We start from the raw sequence: 24,423 nt of genomic DNA, 5'->3' as shown, positions 1-24,423 counted from the left end.
TTGGATATTCATAAAGGACCAAAAAAGATCTGTTTGCTTATCTTCTGTCCTTTTTCTTCTCTCAAAGACAGAGTCATTTTTACTAAGATAGATTCAAATTTAATGAAAATAATACATATGACTTCTCCATATATTATATTTTTCTTAATGTAGTTAAGTTATTACTATGCACTCATGTTCCATTAATGGAAAATACTTTGATTGGATTCTCATTTCGAGGAGGAGTTGTTTCAGAGCTGGTGTGCGCTATTATGTGAGAGGTGAGATTAATTTTGTCAGCATGATTCAGTACTGGGGTGTACCTATTTCTAATTAATGTTTGGCTCGTGGTGACACGAATGTAACCTTTTATATTTTATTTTCGTTGTCCTTTGATAGCCTTGCTAAATATTTATCTCCTGCTTCATTGTAATAATTAGGTAGGTCTTCTGTGCTTGACTCCAGCCACATGGCACATGGCAGATGTCAGACGCTGGAGGCTGCTGCTTACTGCTTCAGGAGGAGTTGATCATGTCATTTGCTGGATGTCTGAAAGCACAGCTGAATTTACTGTAGTTTTCAATAACCTAAACTCATACGAGAGAGTATTTTCTTTTATTGCTTTTGGTTTCTTTGCGTGTATAAAGCTTGACATTTGACTTTATTCCTTCGGCTTTAAAGATTTACATCTGAGCACTCTTTGGCCTTTGTACTAGCAGCATGCTAACTTGCTTAAACTAAGCTTTCAAAATCAAAGTTACTGTCATTACGAAAAGGAGTTCCTCTAACTCTTACTATTTGTTTTAAGCTCAAGTATATCAGTATAAAATTCTATGGACCCTAGGTAAATCGTACAAGTTTTGGGCCAGGAAATTGTAAAAATTATCTGGTTAATCTCCTTCAGTATATCTGCTGATGCGGCAGAGGAAGAAAGACGTCGAGTGAGTGACCTGGCCAAGGTCGCAGAACCAGGATTAGAGTTAGCAGTCCTCATTGTAACTAGAGTTTTCTTGGATGGGGTCTTTTTTTTAATGAAAAATTTTGAGTTGGCAATGCATTCATATAGATCAGATATCAAAAGTATAAAAAGATTTGCAATTTAAAAATATTTGTCAGTTCTGACTACAAATAAGCATGTTCTCCTCCTTTTGTAAACAGCAGTTATATCTTGTGTACATTTTCTTGCACCTTAGTTTTTTTTCCAATTTAATATATATTTGAAATTTCTTCATAAAGATCAGTCTCTCTCTCACACACACAATCTCACTCTTATTCTCAATCTCACTTTTTAAAATAACTATTTATTATTCCTCAATGGGAATTATGGGAAGAACCAAGTACAACCCATGCTTCTGACAAATAATTTTAGAAGATATTTAGAAGGCATTTTATTGCTGTTTTGACTCATAATTTTGTCCCCTTCTGGAAATATATTAACAAAAACACTGATGTTATATGTTACATCTCTAAATGGTGTATGTTTGAGAAATGTATCAGATAGAAAAGAGGTTAATAAATACTTGAGATGGTTGAAAATTCATTTATTTTTTTCTGATAATTTGAGTCAGGGACTAGCTTGGAAGTTGCCTTTGCTTAGCAAGCTTTTCTTAGTAAAAGTAGGTAATATACACAAGATTTTTAAGTAGTGCTTCAAACTTCTGAAGGATAAGCCAAATCAAGGCTAAATATTTAAGAGCAGTGCTTTTCAAATTAGGCTTTGTGGGTATATTCATGGAGTTATAGAAATTGTAGTTCTCATATACAATTTTTGTGCTTTCGCTGATAATTAAAATTATGAGCATCTGCTGGACTGTTTGCATCGTTATGACAAAATACTGTTAACAGTTAAAATGCCTACATTTGCATTTAATACTGTGTTTAATGGTTTTAACTTCTAAAATAGTATTTTTTGAGCTGGGATCTATGGACATACTCTCAGGGTATGAGACTTTTGTCTTTAAAATATGTCCCACATTTGAGAAACACTGTTTTACAGGAACTGTGTATATACCAACAATTGACATACTAAATAGCAACATCATCTAGTTATTAATAGATCCTTAATACTCCCCTTCAAAGTCTCTTTAAATAAGTAAATTTCTGTGAGCTTTCTGATGGTGTATTGTGTGTTTGTTTGAAATGTAGTTTTATAAGTTTTTTTCCACTAATGTGAACTGACTTAATTGTTTTCAAGTTAGAATTAGTGAGTTTCTGGTGTTTTTCTTACATAATAAATACAGTTATTATTTTTTTTTCCAATTTAGGAATTGATTCTGAAGGCCATGCAGCTAACTTTGTAGAAACAGAACAAATTGTGCACTACAACGGGAGCAGGGCTTCATTTGTACAGGCAAGTTAATGCGTCTTTTAGGCAGCCAGCCAGTTGGTTTTCTACTTGGATTGTAATTTCCTGTTACATGGTTGAAGTTTTTCTCCTCTTTGCTCCTTTTTTAAAGTAGTACCATCTACAATGTGGAAAAAGTTCACCCAGAACAAAGATCTGACACTCAGCTGCTGACACTGCCTGCCCTTGAATCAGTTCCCTAAAGGATAGGGTAGGGCCTAGGAGGGTGAATTAGGGAAATGGAGCCATCTGTCCGCTTAACTCTTCAGACTTCTTCAGGACAGCAGTGACAGGACAAGCATCCTGTCTTAGGACAGACTTTACCTGCCTTGCCCTTCGGTGTGACGTAGTCTCTGGGATGTCAGTCACTTGCTGCTTCAGAGCAGTAGTGGCAAAAAATGTTTTTAAGTTCATAAACATGTTCTTTTCATAATGAATAAAGCAATTTTCTAATTTTATTATAATGCCAAATTATATAGCAGACATAACTTGGTAATTCTTACTTGTAGATAAATTGATTTATTTTAGACTTCAGAAACACAACTGTCTACTACCCCAGTATATAAAATGAGGAGGAAAACGTCGTTTCCAAATGTATCCCCACAAAATAAGAACTTTAGGAGCAAGTACACATGGATTTCTTCGTAGTTGATAGGTTGTGTTTTTATTTTTTCATTTGCAGTCACTAATATGTGTATACCCCTGACAGTAAGCTGAGAAAAACAAGTTTGTGTGTATGTTTCTTTTTACATATCTTTCTTTTCTTTTAGACTCGAGGATCAATACCACTTTACTGGTCTCAGAGACCAAACCTCAAGTACAAACCACAGCCACTGATCAACAAAGTAGCAAATCATGTGTGTATCTTCCATGTTTTCTCATTGGCTATAAGCAGAAGCTTAGTGGCATTATAGCTTGCATGTAGAGCGTGTATTTATTCCTCATAAGTCAGAATTCAACATCTTTGAGGCCTTTGTCCTTGGTTCTGGCACCTAGTGAACCTCTAAACCAAAAGGCTGTATAGATGGCACGTTAGAAATGTGGAAAACAAACTGATATAATGATATGGCAGATTTCGATTTTACAGATCTCAGTAAGATTTGCAGCCTTACAGTATTTAGAATATTTAGTATATTTCGTGTATTCTGTACTACTATAGTTCAGAGTAGAATGGCTTATAATTACTGCTTACTACATTGTACTTAGAATATCTAGAAGACATGGTCCATCTTAATGTCATTCTTTTGACTGTAGAGATAGGACATTTAAAGAGATACTTTTTTTTAACATATATAAATATTCTTATAATGTAATCTGGCAAAGCATGTAACTTTTTTTTTTCCCTCTAGCTGGATGGCTTCCAGAGGCATTTTGATTCACAAGTAATTATTTATGGAAAACAAATCATAATCAATCTGGTAAGTTTCTTAACATTTCTTGGAATAAAACCTTAGCATCATTTTTGTTTTTTTTTTTAACATAAGAAAATTTACAATTTTAACTATTTTTAAGTGTGTAGTTCAGTGGCATTAAATATTTTACAGTGTTTGTACAACCATTACCACTAGCCATTGCTAGAACTTTTCACCATACCAGATGGAAACTCAGTATCCATTAAACAGTAACTTCCTATTACCCCTCACCTCAGCCCCTGGAAACTCCATTCTACTTCCTGTCTGTATAAATTGCCTATTCTTGGTACCCCATATAAATTGTTTCATGTAATATTTGTTCCTTTGTGTCTTGCTTCTTTCACTTAGAATGTTTTTAAGGTCCATTCATGTTATAGCATGTATCAAAATTTTATTTCTTTCTAAGACTGAATAATACTCTGTTGTGTGTATATCCATATACATTATCCATTGATCCACTGATGGACATTGGGTTGTTTCTACATTTTAGCTATTGTGACTCACGCTGCTCTAAACATTGGTATGCAACTATCTTTTTGAGTCTCTGCTTTCAGTTCTTTTAGGTATAAACCTAGAGTTGGAATTGCTGGATCGTATGGTAATTCTTTGTTTATCTTTTTAAGAAACCACCGTACTGTTCTTCACGGTAGCTACGTTTTACATTCTCACGAGCAATGCACCAGGGTTTCACGTTTTCCATGTCCTTGTCAACACTTGCTATTTTCTGGATTTGCTTTTTTGTTTTGTTTTTTGACTAGAGGCATCCTTAGGGATATGGAGTGGTGTCTTGTTTTGATTTGCATTTCTCTAATGACTAGTGTGACGTTGAGTATCTTTTCATACACTTATTGGCCATTGTATATCTTCTGTGGAGAAATGTCTACTTAAGTATTTTACCCACTTTTAATCAGCTCTAGTCAGATTTTGTTGTTGAGTTATAGTACTACTTTGTATATACTGGAATTAATTCCTTATCAGATATATGCTTTGCAAACATTTTCTCCCATTCTTTAGGTTGTCGTTTCATGTTTTTAATAATGTCCTTTGATGTGCAATAGTTCTTTATTTGATGAATCCAATTTATTATCTTTTGCTTGTGCTCGTGGTGTCATAGTCAAGAAATAACCACCAGATTGATGTCCTGATGAGTTTCTCCTGTTTTTTTCCTAAAAATTTTATAGTTTTAGATCTTATGTTTAGGTCTTTGATCCATTTTGAGTGAATTTTTGTATATGATGTAAAGAATGGGTCTGACTTTATTCTTTGGCATGTGAATATCCAGTTTCCCCATTACCAGTGTTGAAGACTGCCCTTTCCCCACTGAATGATCTTGACACTCTTGTCAAGAATCGGCTCAACAATGGTTTATTTTTGGGCTCTCCGTTTCATTGGTCTTTATGTCTGTTCTTAGGCCAGTACAAAACTGTTTTGATTACTATGACTTTGTGTAGTAAGTTTTGAAATCATGAAATACGAGACCTCCAACGTCGTTGTTGTTGTTGTTATTTGCTACTTGGGGGTCACTTGACCTTCCATATGAATTTTAGGATGGGTCCTTTCTATTTCTGAAAAAAAAATGCCATTGGAACTTTAATAGAGATTACGTTGAAACTACAGATCACTTTGGGTAGTATTGTCATCTTAACAATATTAAGCTTTTTAGCCTGTGAACACAGGTATCTTTCCATTTATCTATGTCTTCTTTAATTTCTTTCAGTAATGTTTTATAGTTTTCAGTATATGAGTTTTCCTCTTCTTGGTTAATTTTATTCCTGAGTATTTTATTCTTTTTGAAGTTATTATAAATGGAATTGTTTCCTTAGTTTCCATTTTGGATTGTTTGTTATTAGCGTATAGAAGTGCAACTGATTATTGTATTTTGATTTTGTATGCTGCAACTTTGCTAAATTCATTTATTATCTCTTAAAAGTTTTTCATGGAGTTTTCTACATACATGATTATGTCATCTGCAAACAGATAATTTTACTGCTTCCTTTCCAATTTGGATGCTTTTTTCTTTTTGTTGCCTAATTACCATGTCTAGGACTTCTACTATGTTGAAATCAAGTGGCAAAAGTCGAAATCCTCTTGATCCTGATCTTAGGGGAAAAGCTTTCAGTGTTTCACCATCAAGGATGATGCTGGCTGTGGGTTTTTCATCTATGACCTTTATCATGTTGAGGAGGTTTCCTTGTAGTCCTAGATTATTGTGTTGAGTGTTTTCATTGAGAAAGGGTGTTGAATTTTGTTAAATACTTTTTCTGTATCAGTCGAGATGATCATTGTTTGTTTTCCCCTTTATTCTGTTAATGTTGTATGCTATATTTATTAATTTCTGCATGTTGCACCACCCTTGCATTCTGGGGATAAATCTTACTTGGTTTTGGTATATACTCCTTTTGTATGCTGCTGATTTTGATTTGTATTTAGCAGTATTTGTGGGGGCGTTGCAACAATATTCATAAGACATAATGATCTTTACTTTTTTTTTTTTTTGTAGTGTTTTTGTTTGGTTTTGATACCAGGATAATCCTGGCCTCATAGAATGAAATAGGAAGCCTCTTTTCTTCAGTTTTTTTTGGAAGATTTTGAGGTAGATTAGTGTTCACATGTAATTTTTGGTAGAAACTTTGTGAACCATCATCAGAGTGAAGCCATCTGGTCCAGGGCTTTTCTTTGTATTGATTCAGTCTCTCTCGTATTTATAAGTCTATTTACATTTTCTGTTTTTTCATGATTTGATTGTGATAGATTATATGTTTCTAGAAATTTGTTCCTTTCATCTACATTATCCACTTCCTTAATAGACAAAAAATGTTCATATTTTAATCCTTTTCATTTTTTCAAAATGGTAGTAATATCCTTACTGTCATTCCTGATTTTAGTCATTTGATTCTTCTCCCTTTTTTTCTTGGTCATTATAGGTAAAAGTTTGTCAATTTTGTTGATATTTTTAAAGAACCAACTTTTGGTTTCATTGACTTTTCTCTGTTTCTCTATTTTTTTTATTCTATTTATTTCTGTTCTAATCTTATTTCCTTCCCTTTGCTAGCTTATACTCAAAGCTAGTTTCATTTGCTCTTTTTCTGGTTCCTTACAGTGAAAAGTGGTATAATTGATAAAAGGTTTTATTTATGAATGTATGTTTGTTTATTTATGGATGTATATGTTTCCAGCTGTAAATTCCCTTTAGCATTGCTTTTGCTTTTTTTCGTAAGATGTGGTGTTTTGCATTTTCATTTTCATTTGTCTCAAGGTATTTTCTAATTTCTCTCTTAATCCAATAGTTGTTTAAGAGTGTGCTGTTTAAGTTACATGTATTTTTGAAATGCCTAGTTTTTCTTGTGTTATTGATGATTAGCTTTTTTCCATTGTGATCAGAAAAAAAACTTTGGATGATTTCTGTCATTTAAAATTTACTTAAGACTTGTTTTGTGGCTGAACAGTCTATCCTGGAGACTGTTCCAGGGACGCGTGAGAAAAATGTGTATTTTGCTATTGTTGGATGGAATGTTCTATCTGTATCTAAGGTCTAATTCAGATTCTTTATTTTCTTATTGACCTGTCTGGTTGTTCTGTTACTGAAAGTGAGCTATTGAAGTCTCCGAGTATTGTAGAACTGTCTTTCTCCCTTCAATTTTTTCATTGTTTCTTCATATACTTTGGGGCTCTGATGTTTGGTGCATATGTATCTTAATTGTTATATCATCCTGGTGAATTCACTCTTTTATCAATATATGTTCTTTTTTATCCTTATAACAGTTTTTGACTTAAAGTCTATTTTGTCTGATATTAATATGGCCACCCTAGTTCTTTTGATTACTTTTTGCATGGAATATCTTTTTCCATTCTTTTAACCTGTTTGTGACTTTAGATCTAAAGTGAATTATTGTACTCTATTGTTGGATCATGTATTTAATCTGTTCTGCCAACCTGTGCCTTTTGGTTGGAGAGTTAATCCATTAATTTTTTAAGTAATTACTGATTTATAGACTTATTTCTGCAATTTTGCTATTTTTTTCCATACCTCTTGTAGTTTTTGTCCCTCCATTTTGTTTTGTTTTGTTTTGTTTTTGTGGTGACGTCTTTTGATTACCTTCTCATTTCCTTTTGTGTGTATATTATACAAATATTTTCTTTGTGGTTACCATGAGGATTACATATAACATCCTAAAGTTACAGTATCCAATTTGAATTAATACCAACTTAACCTCAGTTGTGTACAGAAATTCTGTTCCTTAAAGCTTTTTCTCTCCCCTTTATAGTCTCAGTGTCACAAATTACATCTTCATACATTTTCTTCCCAATAACATAGTTTATGATTATTTTTTATGCATTTGATTTTTAAGTCCTAGTGACAGACCAGGGTTACAAAGTGCATTTTATATTTGCCCATGTATTTACCTTTACTGGAGATCTTAATACCTTTATGTTGCTCTTAGTTACTTTGTAGTATACTTTTTTTTTCCTTGATTGACTGACTTTATTTATTTGTTTATTTATTTATTTACCTTACTTAAGTACTGTCAGTTACAGTGTCAGTTTCTGGTGCACAGCACAATGTCCCAGTCATGCATACACATACATGTATTTGTGTGCACTTCCATTTTAACCTGAAGGACTCCTTTTAGCATTTCTGGTAGGGCAGATCGACTGATAATGAACTCCCTCAGCTTTTGTTTGTCTAAGAATGTCTTAATTTCTCATTTTTGAAGGAAGTTTTGCTAGACATCAAATTTGGGGTTGGCAGTTCTTTTCTTTAAGTACCTTAATTATATCATCCCACTGCCTTCTGGCCTCCAATGTTTCTGAAGAGAAACTGGCATACAGTTCTATTCAGAATCCCTTTCATGTGATGAGTCTCCTCTTGCTGCTTTTGAGATCCTCTCTCTGTGTCTTTCAGCTGTTTGGTTATATAATGTGTTCTGTGTGGGATTCTTTGGGTTTGTTTTATCTGGAGATTGGTGCACTTCTTAAAGCTTTATATCTTTCATCAAATTGGGTTTTTTTTTTTGTTTTTTGGGGTTTTTTTTTTTTGCCATTTTCTCTTTAAATAATCTCTCTGCCCCTTTTTCTCTGCTCTTTGTGGGACTCGCATAATGAATATGTTGCCTACGAGATGGTGTCCCAGAAGTCCCTTAGGCTTGGTTCAGCTGCTGATTCTTTTTTCTTTCTGTTCTTCCGACTTAGTTTCATTTGCCCTATTTTCAAGTTTGCTGATTCCTTTTTCTTCCTGCTCAGATGTGCTGCTGAATTCCTCTAGGGACTTTTTAATTTGTTTTATACTTTAAAGCTCCAGACTTACTATTTGACTCTGAATAATTTGTTTGTTGTTTCCATTTTTTTCATATACCGTTTTCCTGATTTCTTTTAGTTCTTTGTCCATGTTTTCTTTTAGCTCTGAGCCTATTTAGGATAGTTATTTTGAAAGCTTTTTATAATAAGACTTCTGCAGGCATGATTTCTGTCAGTTCATCCTTTTCCACTGAATAAGCCTTGTTTTCCTGTTTTTTTGGTATGCCTGTGATTTTGTTGTTGAAAATCGGGCGTTGAATGTTTCCAGTGTGGTAACTCGGAAGTCAGATTCATCTTTCCCAGGGGTTGGCTCTTGTTTTGTTTTTGTTTTGATTGTTGTGTAGTAATCCATTTGTTTTGAGACTTTTCAAAACTGTTTTTGCAAAGACTATTCCTTGTCGTTTATGCTCACTGAAGTCTCTATTCTTTTAGCTTGTGTTCACCTAATGTTTTGACAAGTTTCCTTGAGTACCAGGAACTGAAAAAGACAAACAAAGGGAAAAACAAGAAAGAGAACAACCCGTCTCCCAGTCTCTGCCGACCGGTCCTGTGCCGCAGTGCTCCTTCCCTTACTAGTTAGGCGTGCTCTGAATATCCTAATTTCCCAAAGACTATCACCCCAGCTTCTTCTGCAGGCTTTAGACGGTCTTTTTTATCTCTTCACCTGCAGTGTCTTGCCCTAGGCATCTGCTGGTTTGTAGTCCTCTTGTAGCTTGTATGAACAGTGTTTACTACTTTGTCTGCCTGTGTTCAGATATATGCCAGTGACAAACCAGTCATTCCTTCAGATCAGAACAAAACATACACAGTAATTTGCAAATAAGGTTTGGTTGGCTCCCTCCGATTTGAAGAGGGGTACTGAAAACTGTGTTGCTGCTGCTTAAGTCTCAGATCATCACTGCACTGAGGAAAGGGTGAGATCAGGGCAAGAAAAATGCTATAAAACTGCCTTACACTTTTGAAGATGGCTTTATCTTGATTGGGTGTTTGCTTGGTTGCTGTAAACCTTTGTTTTCCAGAGCTCCTACAAAGTTGATTTAGATGGCTTCTCTTTTTCTTTTTTCATTCTTTCTTTTTGATGTTTTTTTGAGAGTACAAGAGCTTAGAGCTTCCTAGTCTGCCATGTTGTGTCACTCTCTCCTTTTAATTAAGCTTAAAAGAGAGCTATGATACTTTAAATTTTTTACAGGTTAACCAGAAGGGCTCAGAGAAGCCACTTGAGCAGGCATTTGCAGCAATGGTGTCTTCCTTGGCGAATGGAATGATCAGGTACTGCGCTAGAAATCTTCTGCAGGTCTTTTCAGATTAGATGTGCACTTCCATATACACGAAGATCACTCTACACATATTTCAGCTTGTTGTTGTCCATGATTTTGTTAGCTTGACATTTTCTCTGGCATGATTTATATTGCAGAATAACTTCTTAACAGTCGAGTTTTAATTTGCATTTGTAGAAGTTTAGTCCCTGATTGAAATTCTCTCCTTGAAGCTCCTTGTTGCTGTGGCCGTTGGGTCTTGAATTTCAGTTCCTTGTGATTGTTTGGTGTGGTCTTCCTGGTCCTGACCACCACGTGAGCTTGCCTCTCCTTAAGTCACCAGGCAAGTTACAAACTCTGTGTAGCCTTGTCAAAAGAGGGGGTCCTAAACATCAAAGGTTGCCCTATGGGAACGTGCAGGGTAATGAGTCAGCCCACTTGGAGCTTTCTGCAGCAGGAGGCTGGGCTAGGAGGCGGGGTGTACTGTGGCAGGAAGTGGTCACAGGCATTGGGGGAAGACCTTTCAAAGAAATGGTACTGGGTTATTTGGGGAGAATTTTTTTTAACCTATGGGAAATTTTAAACATATACAAAAGTGGAATATATAATGAACCTCTGGGGAGGAGTTTTAACTCTGTTTTATCCAACTCAAAAAAAACTAGCAAATTCATCAGACCCTTAACTCCATGCACGTTTCTGCCTTCTCACAGTGGAACCTGCCCAGACATACTTTGGAGGAATCAGAGAAGTGATTCCCATCCAGGATGTGCCTCAGAATCCTCAAAGGAATTACTCAGACTATACCTAAGACCTCAAAAGTCAGAATCTGGGTTTTAAAGAGGCCAGCATGGATATTCTGGAAAAAGTCTGTCTGCTGGCTCCTGTGGTTGAGACCCTACCTCTGCTTCAGAGGGTTTCTGTAGGTGTGCTCGCCTCCAGAGGTGCCTCCAGAGTTTGTAGAAGCAGCTGACTTTGAGAACTTGAGGCATCAGTCAGAGTCTAAAGTTATGCCCTTGGTGCTCCAGGGCACCTGGAGGGCACCTACTGCTAAGAGTGAACACGCCAGCACTATTGTTATCAAAAACAATAATGATGTAAGATATTCTTAGAAGATACAAATATAATTCTAGAAGGGAGTAAGCTTAAGAATCCAAATGCATGTAAGGGCTAGTGAGCTACGTAAATTCTTCAAACAAGTCTAGAGCTGTGACTTTTGGTCAGAGCACTCCGAAAGCAGCTGTCCCACCGCCACTTTTGTTAGAGCTGCCTTTGAAAATGCTCCCCCGCAACACCCAGTACTCCCAAAGTCTAGCCTCTCAGTTGGCTAACCTCTATTTTTATACTAATTTCTAAGGACACCTTTTTCCCCTGAGATAAACATTGAGGTGATAGACGCCCCTCTCTTGACCTGCTCAAAGCCCACACTCTGTTAGCTTCAGTCTGTTGGAACCAGAGGAGTCACATGAGAGCAGATGCCTACTGTGCATGTTACTGTGTAGGCGGGAGCATGAGGTCCGTCTGGTCCCCCTCCTGTGTGGCAGGGTCCCTGAGTAGGGTGTCGGGGTGAGGAGCTCCGTGTGCCTGGTGCTCAGCTTCTCTGCGTGCTTTCTTCCTCCCTCTACTTTCAGGAGTTGGCTCATGATTCTTTTTCCCCTCTTGGGGGGCGACATTTTCCAGCTCATGGTAGGACGCCTTCACTGTTAGATGTGTTCTGACTTTGACATTTATGCCTCTTAAATACTAGATAACCGAAAACAACCCATTACAGACTAACAGGCAAGAAAAATCTCCCTACACTTGTACATGTGACGTCTAGATACTGATCAAGTGACTTTGTCAGGATGGACAGTAATAACCAGAGTGGGGACCATCCTGCCTGTTCTTCTCACAACCTGTAGTACACAACAGTCTGATCTCAACTGAATCGAATTTGACCAGTTTGAACATTTTAATCGATTTGAGGGGGAAAAAAAGGTGGACCCTGTTTGCACTTGGGGTTGGGAATAACAGATGCTAGATACTCAGCTGGACGAGGCTGCTCTGTGTTTCATGCCTGCACGCTGCTCCTGAGCTAACTTCTTTAGCATTTTGCTGGGCTTTCTACTCCTGTCGGAGGGCCTCTGGAAGAACGTGTGGAGATAGAAGAGTGTGTGTGTTTAGTTTTTTTTCCTTCAGTAGTTGCGAGCTTGAGAAGGTAGGTGTGTGCGTGTGCGCACGTGTAGCGGTGTGGCAGAGCAGGGGAGGCACTGCCCTTCCCGAGTGATGTGTGCGCGCTGGTAGAAGGTCCGCGGATGAAGGTGTTATTAATAGAAGGAAGATGAATCCTTTTTAGTCGGTTTCTGAGTATCTTTTCTTTTGGTAGATATATTGCCTTTGACTTCCATAAGGAATGTAAAAACATGAGATGGGATCGACTAAGTATTTTGTTGGATCAGGTGGCAGAAATGCAAGACGAATTAAGGTAAGCTGTGTGATTTCCCTGTGGAGGTTGAGGGTCGAGGTATGTGCACACGTTGATCATATTTATTATGTATTATCCAGCAAACTTACAGACACAGTCCACTGGGTTGACAGCATGTGTCTATACTCATTTTTAGTTTTTTTCTTTTGAAAGATGAGATTTGGTGATTTTAAAATTTAAATTCTTAAAAATGACCCTAGTCCAGGTATTTTCATATTTTTATGATTTTCCACACATTTACAGATTTTTATATAATTGAAGTCAGCTTACTGTTTTATGTTCAGCTGTTTTCACTAAACATTCTATCACAGGTATTTTGTCATTAGCCTACCTGGTCTCTGATGGTAACGTTTAATAGCTCTTCTGTGTTCCACTGTGTACAGTTGCTGTTAAATGCTCTCGCTCACATTGGGCATCTGGTTTGTTTCAAAATTTCTCTTCCTACCATGAAAGATAGTGCTGCAGTAAATAACTCTGGGTATAAATATATTTTTACTTCTGCTAAATTGTTTGCTAACAAATTCTTGAGGGTGGAATCATGGATGAAAGGGTCTGAATGTCTGTGGTACTTACTTTTCACGTGGGTGTAGGACGTTACTGTCTGGGTTCACGGGCCTACTGTATGGACTTTGTGCACATGCCAGTCTTTACCTGTTTTAAAACCAAAATGAGGAATCTGTAAACCAGCCTATCATTTTGTTCTGCCTGTTCTTACCAGGGTTAAAACCCTGGCAAGCCAAATGCACTTTTTAATTTGTTACACAGTAACGTAGTAAAACCTCTCCTGTGGATGTTTGCCCAGCTTTTCAAAAAATATTTTTATACATACTAAGTAATCAGCCATAGCTAGTTAAATCTACTGTTTTTCCCTATGAGTTCTCGTTACGAGCACAGCTAGGGAAGAGGGGTGATCTGTATCATTATTGAGGTAGAGAAACCTTGGCTGGGGCGGCGCATTGTCAGAGAGGGGGCTTCCTTGGGTTTTCCTGTTAGCTGCTGCCACACAAGTGTGTAAGAAAGGGAGGATGGACACCAGAATCTGTATCCACTGCACTCACTGTGTCCACAGGGGCAGGGGCCCTTTCACCAGGGACTTTCTGATGACCTCTCTGGACATTTGTTCCCCAGGAGTTTTGGGGAAGAGGAAAGAATCTAGGCTTCGGGGTCCTACAGTCAGTGTGAAATCTCTTATTAGTCACGTGACCCCGGGGAAGTTAGTTATCTTCAAATCTTGTTTTTTTCCAACTATAGAGATAATAATACCTAGCTCATAGACTTACTGTGTAGTTTAAAAAATAATATTTATAAAATATGAAGTATTTATAAGTTCTGATGTGGTGTCAGGTCTCACATGCCCTCTGTATGTACAGACTATTTTAACCTCATCAGTTCTGCATGAACCTTATGTATATTTTTAGTCTAAACACATTCTTTTAGGCCCTTATTTTTAAGGTCAAGATTTTTAGCCCTTAGTGAATCTATTGCATTTCCCCCTCCCTTTTTGATTTTGGGGAATAATTGCAATAAATATTACCTAGTATTCATTGGATGTTCAGTCCCATACACCCTGCTAAGCACTTTATTATCTTATTTAAACCTTAGTGCAGCCTAATGTCATCTCCATTTTGTGGATGAAAAAACTTAGGCTCTGAGAGATTTGGTTAATTATTTAAAGTTACACAGCTAGTAAGTTGCCCAAGGAGCTGAGGCCAGCAAACCAAAGCCCATGCTCTTCACTGCCACACTGTGTGTTGTCAGGTTTTTGAGTTCATAGAATTATCTGAAAAGACTGTTAAAAATGAAAGAAACACAGGAATTGGTAACTATGGTTATGGACATGTGGGTGGTTAAGGGGAGAAGGAAAAGTTATAAATTTTGTACTATTTGTATATATTACCCATTTTAAGAAGGGATTTTAAAATATTTTTAATGTGCAGTATCCAACCCTTGCTTCAGATATTCTTACTCAGTTTGTCTCAGGCCAAGCATCTTCATTTTTAACAAACAACTCAGGGAATTCTGGTAGAGACAGCACAGGGACTGTGCTTGGAGAAACCCTGAAGTGTGGGGCATTGGTACAATAACGATGTCAAAGGAAGCCCTCTTCTGGCCTTTAGGCAGCAGGGCGATGTCCAGAGCAGCCTCTCCAGGACTCCCGACGCTCCTTTTTCACATCTCTTGGGTGAAATGAGCTCGATGGTACAGTTGTTTTGGGATGGGGGCCGTCTTGCCTCGCTATTCGAACTTCCTTTTTTGGTCCATGGTAACCAGATACACTTGGACTGTACATTTCCTTTTGTGACCTTTTACTTTACCAGTTTTAATGTTTCTGACGTGGACCTGTGTTGTAAGAGGTCTGTCCGTAGTAGACTTGGCTGCTTTGGTATGAGAGTGTTTATACAAATATGTTTTAGTTATTTTCTAGTGGACTCTGCCGGCATGGTGGTGAGTAACCAGGAAGGCGTGTTCCGCAGCAACTGCATGGATTGTCTGGACAGAACCAACGTGATCCAGAGCCTGCTGGCCCGTCGTTCGCTCCAGGCCCAGCTTCAGGTACAGATTCTTTTTTCTTTTACTAAAACAGTACAGCTAAAATGAAAGAAACTTCATCTTTAAAAACCAGTAACAAAAATAAATTTAGCTTGTAAATTAGTTAAATACAAATCACAGAACCTGGTTAACTACGTTCTGCCCTAACCCAGCTCTTTTTGTCTGTGTGTCTTGCCGTAGGCAGATGTGCACGTGGTGGGTGCGTGTATGCAGTGCTGAACTGTGCCGTTTTCCTCTAGCATCAGTCATGTTGTACTAACATTTACTAAGCCATTTAGGCTGCTGCATTTGGGGCTTGTAAATAACCCTGTAGAGAATGCACCTGTGTGTATTAGTATCAGCTTGAATTATTTCCTTTGGGTTAAATCCTAGAAGTGTAATTACTGGGTTTAAGAGAATACATGTTTTACTTTCCAAAAGGGTCAGACCAGTTTACCTTAACGCCAGCCAGCAATGACAAGTGAATCCATTTCATTGAACTCTCACCAGCATTTGATATTTTTATTTTAAAAGCTTTTTGTCCTTTTTTAATAGTATAAAATAGTACCTCAAAGTTGTTTTCGTTTGCATCTCTTTTATTGTGGGCAAGGAATATTAACTCCCAGGTTAAACGTTTCTGACAGCTTTGCTTTACCTCTGAGACTATGCTGTTGAGGAAGAATAGGTAAAAATATTTTCTTCTGCTTATATTTGGAATTAAAAATAAGTAGAGCCTCTATTTCCAGATCACATTGGCATTTGTTGGGGGGGGGGCAGACAAAATGCATCCCAAGTGGCTTTTGCCTAAGTAATCTGCACATTCAGCTTTGTTGATGACAATTTAGCGGGACTCGGGAAGGAACTGTGGAATCCCTGAATCCTCAAGGAGCCTGTGGCAAAGGAGTGGCTGCCCTCTTTGAGCACTGTCTAGCTTGTACTGTGTCCTGGTCAATCTGCTCGATCTACTTCAGATAATATTTTTCAGTAGAAACAATGTTAGGAATGGTGGTTTCAAAGGCTGATTAACAAAAACCTATTTAACTAGGTTCTGTGATTTGTATTTGATTAATTTACATGCTAAAAATAGTATCATAAAACCCAACCACCCTTCAGAGAGTCTTTGGGCAGGAAGTTCTCTAGCATCGTGCCAGCTAATGTGGGACTCCAGTGGTGCCTTTCCCCTTCCAGTGAGGGCAGTCTTTCCCCAGCCAAGTTAAAGGTCCCTGGGGGTGGGAATGCCCCATTCTGAGGTAGAGATGGCCAGGTGTCATCCGGGGTGAGCAGTGGAGCTGTGGGTTCTCAGAGGGTTCCCCATCTGTGGGCCACGAACTCTAAAGGGGAGTCCATAGAGGTTCAGGATGGCCCGCAGTCCTCTGAGATTCTAGGCAAAGGGCTGTGCCTGTGTGCAGTTTGTGGGGAGGGAGTTAGGGGGTTAGCATTCATCCAGTTCTCAGAGGTCCCTAGTTAGGGGGTAAGTTTGGGGGTAAGAAGTCAGGGAGTGAATTGTGAGGAGGGCAGATGGGTAAAGGCAGTAGAGTCGGGGGGGGGTGGGTGGCAGGAGAGGAGGAAGTGATGACTGGAGTCCTGCCACTGTTCCTGTGGGCCTGCGGGCGGAGGGAAGGCCGCAGAGAGGGCAGTCAGGGTCCCCGCAGACAAAGAAAGCACCTCCCGCCTGCAGCCAAGGGCCACATGATGTGATTTGGGGACTGTCTGCTTTTCCTTCCTCAGTCATGGGTGCTGAAATCTATTAGACACAAACATGTGTTTTCTTATTCCAGAGACTAGGAGTTTTGCACGTGGGACAAAAGCTTGAAGAACAAGATGAATTTGAGAAGATTTACAAAAACGGTAGGTAATTTCTTTAATAGGGGCCGAGTTACTCAGATTTTGAACGAAATAAATATTTTGGGTTTAGAGCATTATCAGCTGATTTTTACTTTTGTCACAGCCTGGGCTGACAATGCAAATGCCTGTGCCAAGCAGTACGCGGGAACCGGTGCCTTGAAGACTGACTTTACCAGGCAAGCTGTGCGGTAAAATGGCAGCCAGACCCGTGCTCACAAGTCTGGTGCCCAGGAGGTCGCTCGGGCAGCTTTCGGACGACAGCAAACCACCCATGCCTGGGCCTCGTTTCAGACCCAGCAAGCCCGTGCTGCTGGGAGAGGCGGCCTTAGGGCTTCTTCTCTCCCCGGGTGATTATGACACACAGTGAGGGTTGAGAACCATGGGCTTCAGCTCTTCTCATAATGTCCTGTGCACCCGGGTTACCCCAGTCAGGCCAGCAGGTCTGGGGCCTGAGCTGCTGCTGCTTTCAGGGACCACATTGGGGTGTGACTGTCACAGAAGGGCCACCTTCTGCTGCAGGGATTCCCTAGGAGCACAGTAAGATGCCTAGTCTCTGCTGTCTCATAGCCCTTAGCCTGCGCCCTGCACTCCTCGCCTTCCTGTCCTTGCAAAGTGGGCCTGAGCATCTTCTTCAGGCCCACTGTGGTGATGTTTTAGAAAGAGAATACATATTTCTTGGACTGGATGGATGTTTCCTTTATATACTCAGGGATGATGTTAAAAATCTTTGTAACACACTTATCTCCATACCACATACTTACTGGCCATAAAACTGTGTGAGGATTTAATATGCAAAACTTAACCTCTTTTAACCAGAACTGGGAAGAGAACTCAGTTAGGACTTCTAATGGATGGCTGGAACTCACTCATACGGTACTACAAGAACAACTTTTCTGATGGATTTAGACAGGTAAGTTTATATTTGATGCTAGTTTTTGGTCATCCGGTGGCTACATCTTAGTTCCTCAGCAAAGTAATCACATCTAATTGGGGGGTTATTGCCTTTTTTTCTGTTCTAGGATTCCATCGACTTATTTCTTGGGAACTACTCAGTGGATGAATTAGAATCTCACAGTCCTTTAAGTGTTCCAAGGGATTTGAAATTCCTAGCTGTAAGAAACGTTTATGTTTTTCAGACACAGTGCTTTTAACAGCTTGAAGGCATAGGTGGTGCCACCTGCCCTTGATATAAAACAAGATAAATTTTTCTTACGGAACATAAGGGCTTAAGTTTCCCCGGGGAGAGGAGCTAACTTTGGAGTGGTTGTCTTTCAGACATGACTCTTTTCTCACATCGTTTTGAAGTGAGAACACAGAAGCACCGGGAGTGTGAGGTTCTCATTTCAGGGAGACTCTGCTCCCCTTGGGTTCAGGGAGTGCTGGGGGCAGGCTTGTGACAGGGAAGGGCAAAGTGGGTTTTTGACACATCTCACTGCCAGACTCTGCAGGAGCCTCTCTAGGGTCTCATCCCAGTGGGCAGAGTCCTGGGTTCTCATCTGGGCGACCTTTGGAGGAAAGCCAGAACCCATTTGAAGATTTGGGCAGTTATGATTGAGCCCCTAAGTAACAATATTTTGTTGAAAAAATATTTTGTATATTAGATTGCACTGGAGTTTTATTCTTTTTCAAGCAAAGCGTGCACAGCTGATTTTGCAGCTGCTTATCAGCATCTTACCTGGTGTGTCTGTTCTCTTTTCCAGTTGCCTATTATCATGGTGGTTGCCTTTTCCATGTGCATTATTTGTTTGCTTATGGCTGGTAAGTCTGTCCACATGCTTTCATTTCACAGCTACTTGATACTGAGTAAAGTGAGCAGATCAGTCTTCTTACCAAAGTGATACAGAGTAATTATTTATCACCCTACCTTCCAGAGATAAGCTAATTACTCTTAACATTTTGATGTTTTAAAAAGTTTTTTTTTAACTGAGCAATATAAACATTTTCCCGTGTCATTTTTAGTGGCTGCAAAGTATTCATGGATGTGCAGTCCATTTAACCATGTAACGTTAGACAAATGTTATTACAGATGATGCATTACTTACTGAATTTTAGTAGCAAAATTGCCTAAGAACCTGACACACCCAGTGTGTCTCTTTACTGATTTTCTCCCCATTTTCCTATGTTTCAGTCAATAAGCATGTAAGATGAAGGTGTCTCTGTTCATTAAGTAATATTCAGTGCTCTGGGCATTCGAGTCTGTGCCTGGGCGGCGCAGGGAGAGGCATGTCCAGTCGCCTCCTCTGCCCTGACTGCTCCGGGCTGCCATTTCTCTGTCCTCAGCAGCACCATGTGTACCCCTCTTACAGCACGTTCCTCTGTTCACCTTGTAAGTACCTAGGGAGGTCTGTTTCAGAGGTGCTGTATGTCGTCGGTGTCCCTGACACACCTGGTGTGCATTTCTGGTAACGATTTACACACCCATCGTCTTTCTCCCTGCAGCAGCAGCTTTTTGAGGGCAGATGCTGTTCTCTCTCCTGTGTCTGGGATATAGGGAGCCCTCAGCCCGAGTTTGCTGAATTAAGGACTCCTGTTCCACCCTAATTCTGCCAGCGTCTCCTGGGGAGGCTCAGGACCTGTTCATCTGTCATCACCGCCCCCCCCCCACCCCCACCCCAGGTGCAGCAGTCACCACACAGGAAGGACTGCTGTTACTCTAGGGCAGGAGTTAGCAACTGTTTCCTGAAAAGAGCTAGATAATGTTTGCAAAATCTGAAACTACATAGGGTCACTGTTGCTTTTTTTGACAGCTCTTTAAAAATGTAAAAACCATTCTTAGCTCACAGTCCAGAAGCAGGTCCGGGGCGAGAGGACAGGACCACCCACGTGTGCTGCTCACGGTTTTGTGCACGCCCTGGATCCTCTGACTTCTTTAAAACACTGCCCAATTTCTGGGAGCCACACTGTCAAAACAGACCACAATAACGAAACTCATTTATGGTTTCTTGACTAATACTCACATTTCCCTGTGGAACCTCTCGAGAAGCGGGGAAGTCAAGCCATCAATGCTTTCTCAAGCTTCTGATGCTAGCTAGCCAGCCAGAGTTTGAGTTTAGCCACTTAAGGTTGAAACCTTAAGTTAAAGGTTTTTATTTTTCCTGTGGGTTTGTTTGTAAACTTAAATGTTGTCAAGATACGCTAAACGGCTGAAAGTGGAGGTAGCTCGTATTAATAAAATGACTTGTTATTTATCAATTGTTTTTTTAAATCAACAGGTGACACCTGGACAGAAACACTGGCCTATGTGCTCTTCTGGGCAGTTGCAAGCATTGGAACATTTTTTATCATTCTTTACAATGGCAAAGACTTTGTTGATGCTCCCAGATTGGTACAGAAAGAAAAGATAGACTGAATTTGTGTCTGTGGAAAGCGGCTTGGCTTGGAAGACTCCATGATGCAGAACTGGAGTCTTTACTGACCCGCTTTCCACATCGGCCTGAGGTCTTTTTTATCCAGAAGCACATATTGTGCTTTGTGTGGGGGTGATGACTTAGAATTGACCTGATGTTACTGCCTTGATGATCTTCTTACTGTTGGGATGGTTATATTTGTAATTTGAAGCTATTCTATAATTAAAATGTAACCTGAATTCAGCTCACAGAATGGAAGGAATCTGCTCACTGTCAATTTAATCAACTGTTGCAGAATAAGTAATATATTTAAAAAGTCTAATGTCATTATTTAAAACAGTAAAACTATTTTTCTAGCTCTGTTGTTTTGTCACTGTAGAAGCAGTTGCTGTTAGCAAGCATACTTTTGGGGCAAAATAACCTGACTACGCGCGGAGGAGGAGGAGCCTGGGTCTCGTGTTCCTCTGCAGTTTTAGTTGGGCTGCCTTAGGAGAGTGTGATGAAGAGAGTTAGAATATACTTTATCTTTTTTAAAAGGTGTAAATGAAATCAAAGAATGTAAAGTCTTCTCTTACGCTAAAGGTCCAAAGCCGCCTGTGTTGTCAGGACTGCCCCGGCGTGGAAAATGCCTTTGGTGGGTCAGAGTCGTTGGGCTCCTCTGAGGGTCATCCCTCGGAACGTGCCGGCCTGTGCGTGGGTCTGGTGCTGAATTCGGTGTCGCACTTGGAGGCAGCGGCTGCTTTTCCACGCATGGTAGTAGTGATGCTTTTCACTCTGTAAAGGTTTTTGGTAGCTGTCAGTAAGTGTCTACAATTTAGTGCTTCCACGTAGTTATAGTTCTAATCAAGGACCAACTTAAACTTTATGTGCAAAAGCAAGCCTGAAAAACAGGCTTTAGAAGTTGCGCAGAGTTCTAAGTGGACGTGTGTTCAAATTATAATTATGAAGTTTAAATATTAGAAGAGTATATGAGGTGGCATAATTGCCACTATTTTAAAATAGCTCAAATACTGCTCCAGTATTTGTGTTGTGCTTGAAAAAATGTAGTTTCACTAGTAATACCTTTTGTTGTCCTTAAATATCTCTAAAAGCGCCTTGATTTCAGCATTACCTTTTTTTCAATATTACCTTTTATAAACATTAATAAGAGTTGTTGCTTTTAGAAACTCTAAAGGAAATAGCTGGAAAACCCTGTGTAGCTTAAAATCAGTCGTTGGCATTCATGATAGGGTAAGTAATTAGAACTACCTACTCTTAAGTATAATTTGTTCCAAAGATGAGCTATCTAACCTTAGTTCACGTCTGCTGTACTATGTTACTCAGATGCTACTGGGCATTCACATTAAGAACTTATTTTAACACCACAAAGACCAAATCTGAACTGCTAATGTGGCTGTTTTGCAGTGAGTAGGCTAACGTCGGTGTATTCAATCTTAAGGTGTCAATATTCCAGAACCCTGCAGTGATTTTATTTCTAAATTCATGTACTGTAAATCCATAAGTGAAAATAAAATGTCATATTCTTTTCTAACTCCTGTTGGTGTCATTCCTGTACCTTGTACTTTAGAATTTTAAAAATCATGCAAAGCAATGTGTAGTCAAAAATCAAATGATGTAATTAAGCAAGAACAGGAATAGCTTCTGCAGGCCTGCTTTCACTTTGGCCACTTGAGGAAGTGTGCTTATCCTTGTAATTATTTTTCAGTTACACATCAAACCAGGGGAATGTTTGGTAAAGTATAATGTTCATTAAAAGGTGTCCTCTGTATCCCCAGCTCCAAATTGTGCTTTATTTTTCAAAATGATAGAGGTCATAACCGAGAATTGGGACAGTGTTGCTTATGAGAAAACGTTCTCCCAGACCACAGGAAGCTGCCCGCTAGCAGGAGGGAAGCACTGATGCGGACACCCCTGCGGGCAGGAGACCCCTGCCCGTGTGTGTGTGTGTGTGTGTGTGTATGTAAAGGGGTGTTTCGGGGGGGACGCGGCTTAAACAAGTTGGGGAGTGAGTCCAGGTGTCAGAGTAAGTTAACCTAACTCAGATAACTCTTTCATAAAATAGTATGTTCCTCGCCACCTGGGCCACTCCGACATGGCAGCTTGGTCCAGCAAAGCCAGCAGGATATGTCAGTCACAGTCTCTCATAACCTCATCTTGGAAGTGTCATCCCATCGCTTTTGCCACATTCTGTGCATTAGAAGCAAGTCACTAGGTCCAGCTCAGGAGGAGAGGATGGTATGGGGGCATGAATGCCAGAAGTGGGGATTTCTGGGGGGCCATTTTAGAAATCTGTTCCCACAACCTCTAAAGAGAGAAAAACCCAAAGGCGTGATTCGGAGCTAGTGCCGGGGGAGTGAGGCGTATCCATGCTGTGCGTGTTGAGGTTGTCTGCCGTTTCCAGTAGTTAGCTATACTCTGTGGAGAATAATTCTTGGTTGATTATGTGTACTACATACATCTCCCTCTAGTCCGTGGCTTGTCTTTTAAGTTTCTTGTGGTGACTTTTTATGAAAGAAATATATAATTTCAGTGGTGGTGAATTTACTGAACATTTCCCAGCACTGTTTGCACCTGAAAGACGTATTTTTCACATAAGTTTGCTTTTTCACTTTTAGGTCTTTTTTCCCTCCTATGGAGTAAGAAAAAGTTCTTTGTCAATCTAGATTGATCAGATTATGCTGCAGTAACAAATGATCCCCAAATCTCAATGGTTTAAAAAAAAAAAAGGTTTGTTTCTCACTCACTCTATTTCCTTGAAGGGTCGGCTGCAGCTCTGTACCTGACACCTGCATCCTGGGAGCCGGAGTGGTGAGCATCGGCACTTTGGAACATTACCAGTTGTCCTGGCAGAAATAAAAGGAAAAAGTTTCAGCTTGAAGGTGACAGTCGATTCTGTTCACATTTCACTGGTCAAGACAAATCACATGGGAGGGGCTTCAAGATGGCAGAATAGAAGGACAGGGAGCTCACCCTCGCCCATAAATACATCAAAAATATACCTACATGTGGAACGATTCTCACAGAATACCTGCTGAACTCTGGCAGATCTCAATCAAGCTACAGGAAAAATCACGTCACCGGGTGGGGACCAGGACAGGACCTGGAAGGAGCTGGGAAAGAGGAAAAGTTCCTTCACCCTGGAAAACCTCTTCACTGGCGGGGACATCAGCCAGGACAGAAAGGGCGCTTCAGAGGCTCAGAGAAGAGTGAAGCAGCCACTTTGCCACAGGCAGAACAGAAACCAGCACAGGATCTGTGCAGCCCCAGCTCAAGGCCCGAGCCCACCGGTGCGTGTGGGGGTTGGGAGCTGAAGCAAGGACCTCAGAGGACAGATCTGGGGAGAGGACTGGGGTCTGCTGTGTGGAGACAGCCGCGAGAGGCTGCAGTGTGGTGTGGGCTGAAACTAGGAGTGTGCAGAGGAGCCCGGGTGCACCAGAAAAGCCCCATTGTTAACACGTGCTCGCGAACTCAGGGCCAGGACCTGCCACAGCAGTCTCCTTAGCTTGCTCACAGCAGGGCTGCAAGTGCTGGTCGGCTGCCCCCAGGTAGAGGCCGGGCTGAAATCTGAGTTCCCTCCGAGGGGTGGCGTGACTGGGAGCTGGGGTGAAATCTGAGCCCTGTCCAAGGCAGCACCTGCAGACTTACACCACTGGTGCCTTTGTAAGCTCAGCGCGTCCAGGACACCTGAGCAGAACCCGGGTGTACGGCGAGGGCAGGTCCAGCACTAACACCAGCTGAGCAGATGGAGGCAGGACTGGGCTCTGGGCTGACCCTGCACATCCACAGCGGCTCCAGCTGCACGACTATGTGCACCCACAGCAGGGCCCGGGGCCTGACTTCAGTGGAAGCACCTGGAGTGTGAGTACAGTGCACGGGGCGGGGCACCAGCGCAGGCGGCCTGCGTTCCCACAGCTGCGGCAGGGCTGAGAGCAGGACCAATGCCAATGTGCTGTGT

The 24,423-nt window shown here is 40.3% G+C and overlaps 1 protein-coding gene and 1 long non-coding RNA gene across 2 annotated transcripts in view; one reads left to right on the top strand and one right to left on the bottom strand.

Moving 5' to 3' along the window:
- SACM1L (SAC1 like phosphatidylinositide phosphatase) overlaps positions 1 to 21,999 on the top strand; it is a 60,983-nt gene extending 38,984 nt beyond the window's left edge. Inside the window, exons 8-20 of the mRNA XM_006173917.3 lie at positions 159 to 260; positions 2,244 to 2,329; positions 3,094 to 3,180; positions 3,673 to 3,741; positions 10,220 to 10,299; positions 12,649 to 12,747; positions 15,162 to 15,300; positions 17,055 to 17,124; positions 17,225 to 17,297; positions 17,938 to 18,031; positions 18,141 to 18,233; positions 18,822 to 18,879; positions 20,334 to 21,999. Of these exons, the coding sequence (XP_006173979.2) occupies positions 159 to 260; positions 2,244 to 2,329; positions 3,094 to 3,180; positions 3,673 to 3,741; positions 10,220 to 10,299; positions 12,649 to 12,747; positions 15,162 to 15,300; positions 17,055 to 17,124; positions 17,225 to 17,297; positions 17,938 to 18,031; positions 18,141 to 18,233; positions 18,822 to 18,879; positions 20,334 to 20,470 (1,187 nt within the window). The 3' untranslated portion in view covers positions 20,471 to 21,999. The remainder of the gene's footprint in view (positions 1 to 158; positions 261 to 2,243; positions 2,330 to 3,093; positions 3,181 to 3,672; positions 3,742 to 10,219; positions 10,300 to 12,648; positions 12,748 to 15,161; positions 15,301 to 17,054; positions 17,125 to 17,224; positions 17,298 to 17,937; positions 18,032 to 18,140; positions 18,234 to 18,821; positions 18,880 to 20,333) is intronic.
- Positions 15,205 to 20,012, bottom strand: LOC116657229. Its single transcript, XR_004312298.1, has 3 exons — positions 19,903 to 20,012; positions 18,797 to 18,920; positions 15,205 to 15,336 (listed from the first exon to the last, which is right to left on the bottom strand). It is a non-coding gene; the product is annotated as an uncharacterized LOC116657229 (long non-coding RNA).
- Positions 22,000 to 24,423: the final 2,424 nt, after the last annotated feature.

Source organism: Camelus ferus, chromosome 17 (genome assembly GCF_009834535.1).
Source record: "Camelus ferus isolate YT-003-E chromosome 17, BCGSAC_Cfer_1.0, whole genome shotgun sequence".
Lineage (NCBI taxonomy): Eukaryota > Metazoa > Chordata > Mammalia > Artiodactyla > Camelidae > Camelus > Camelus ferus.
The sequence above is the reverse complement of the archived record's forward strand: the minus strand, read 5'-3'. Positions and strand labels throughout refer to the sequence as shown.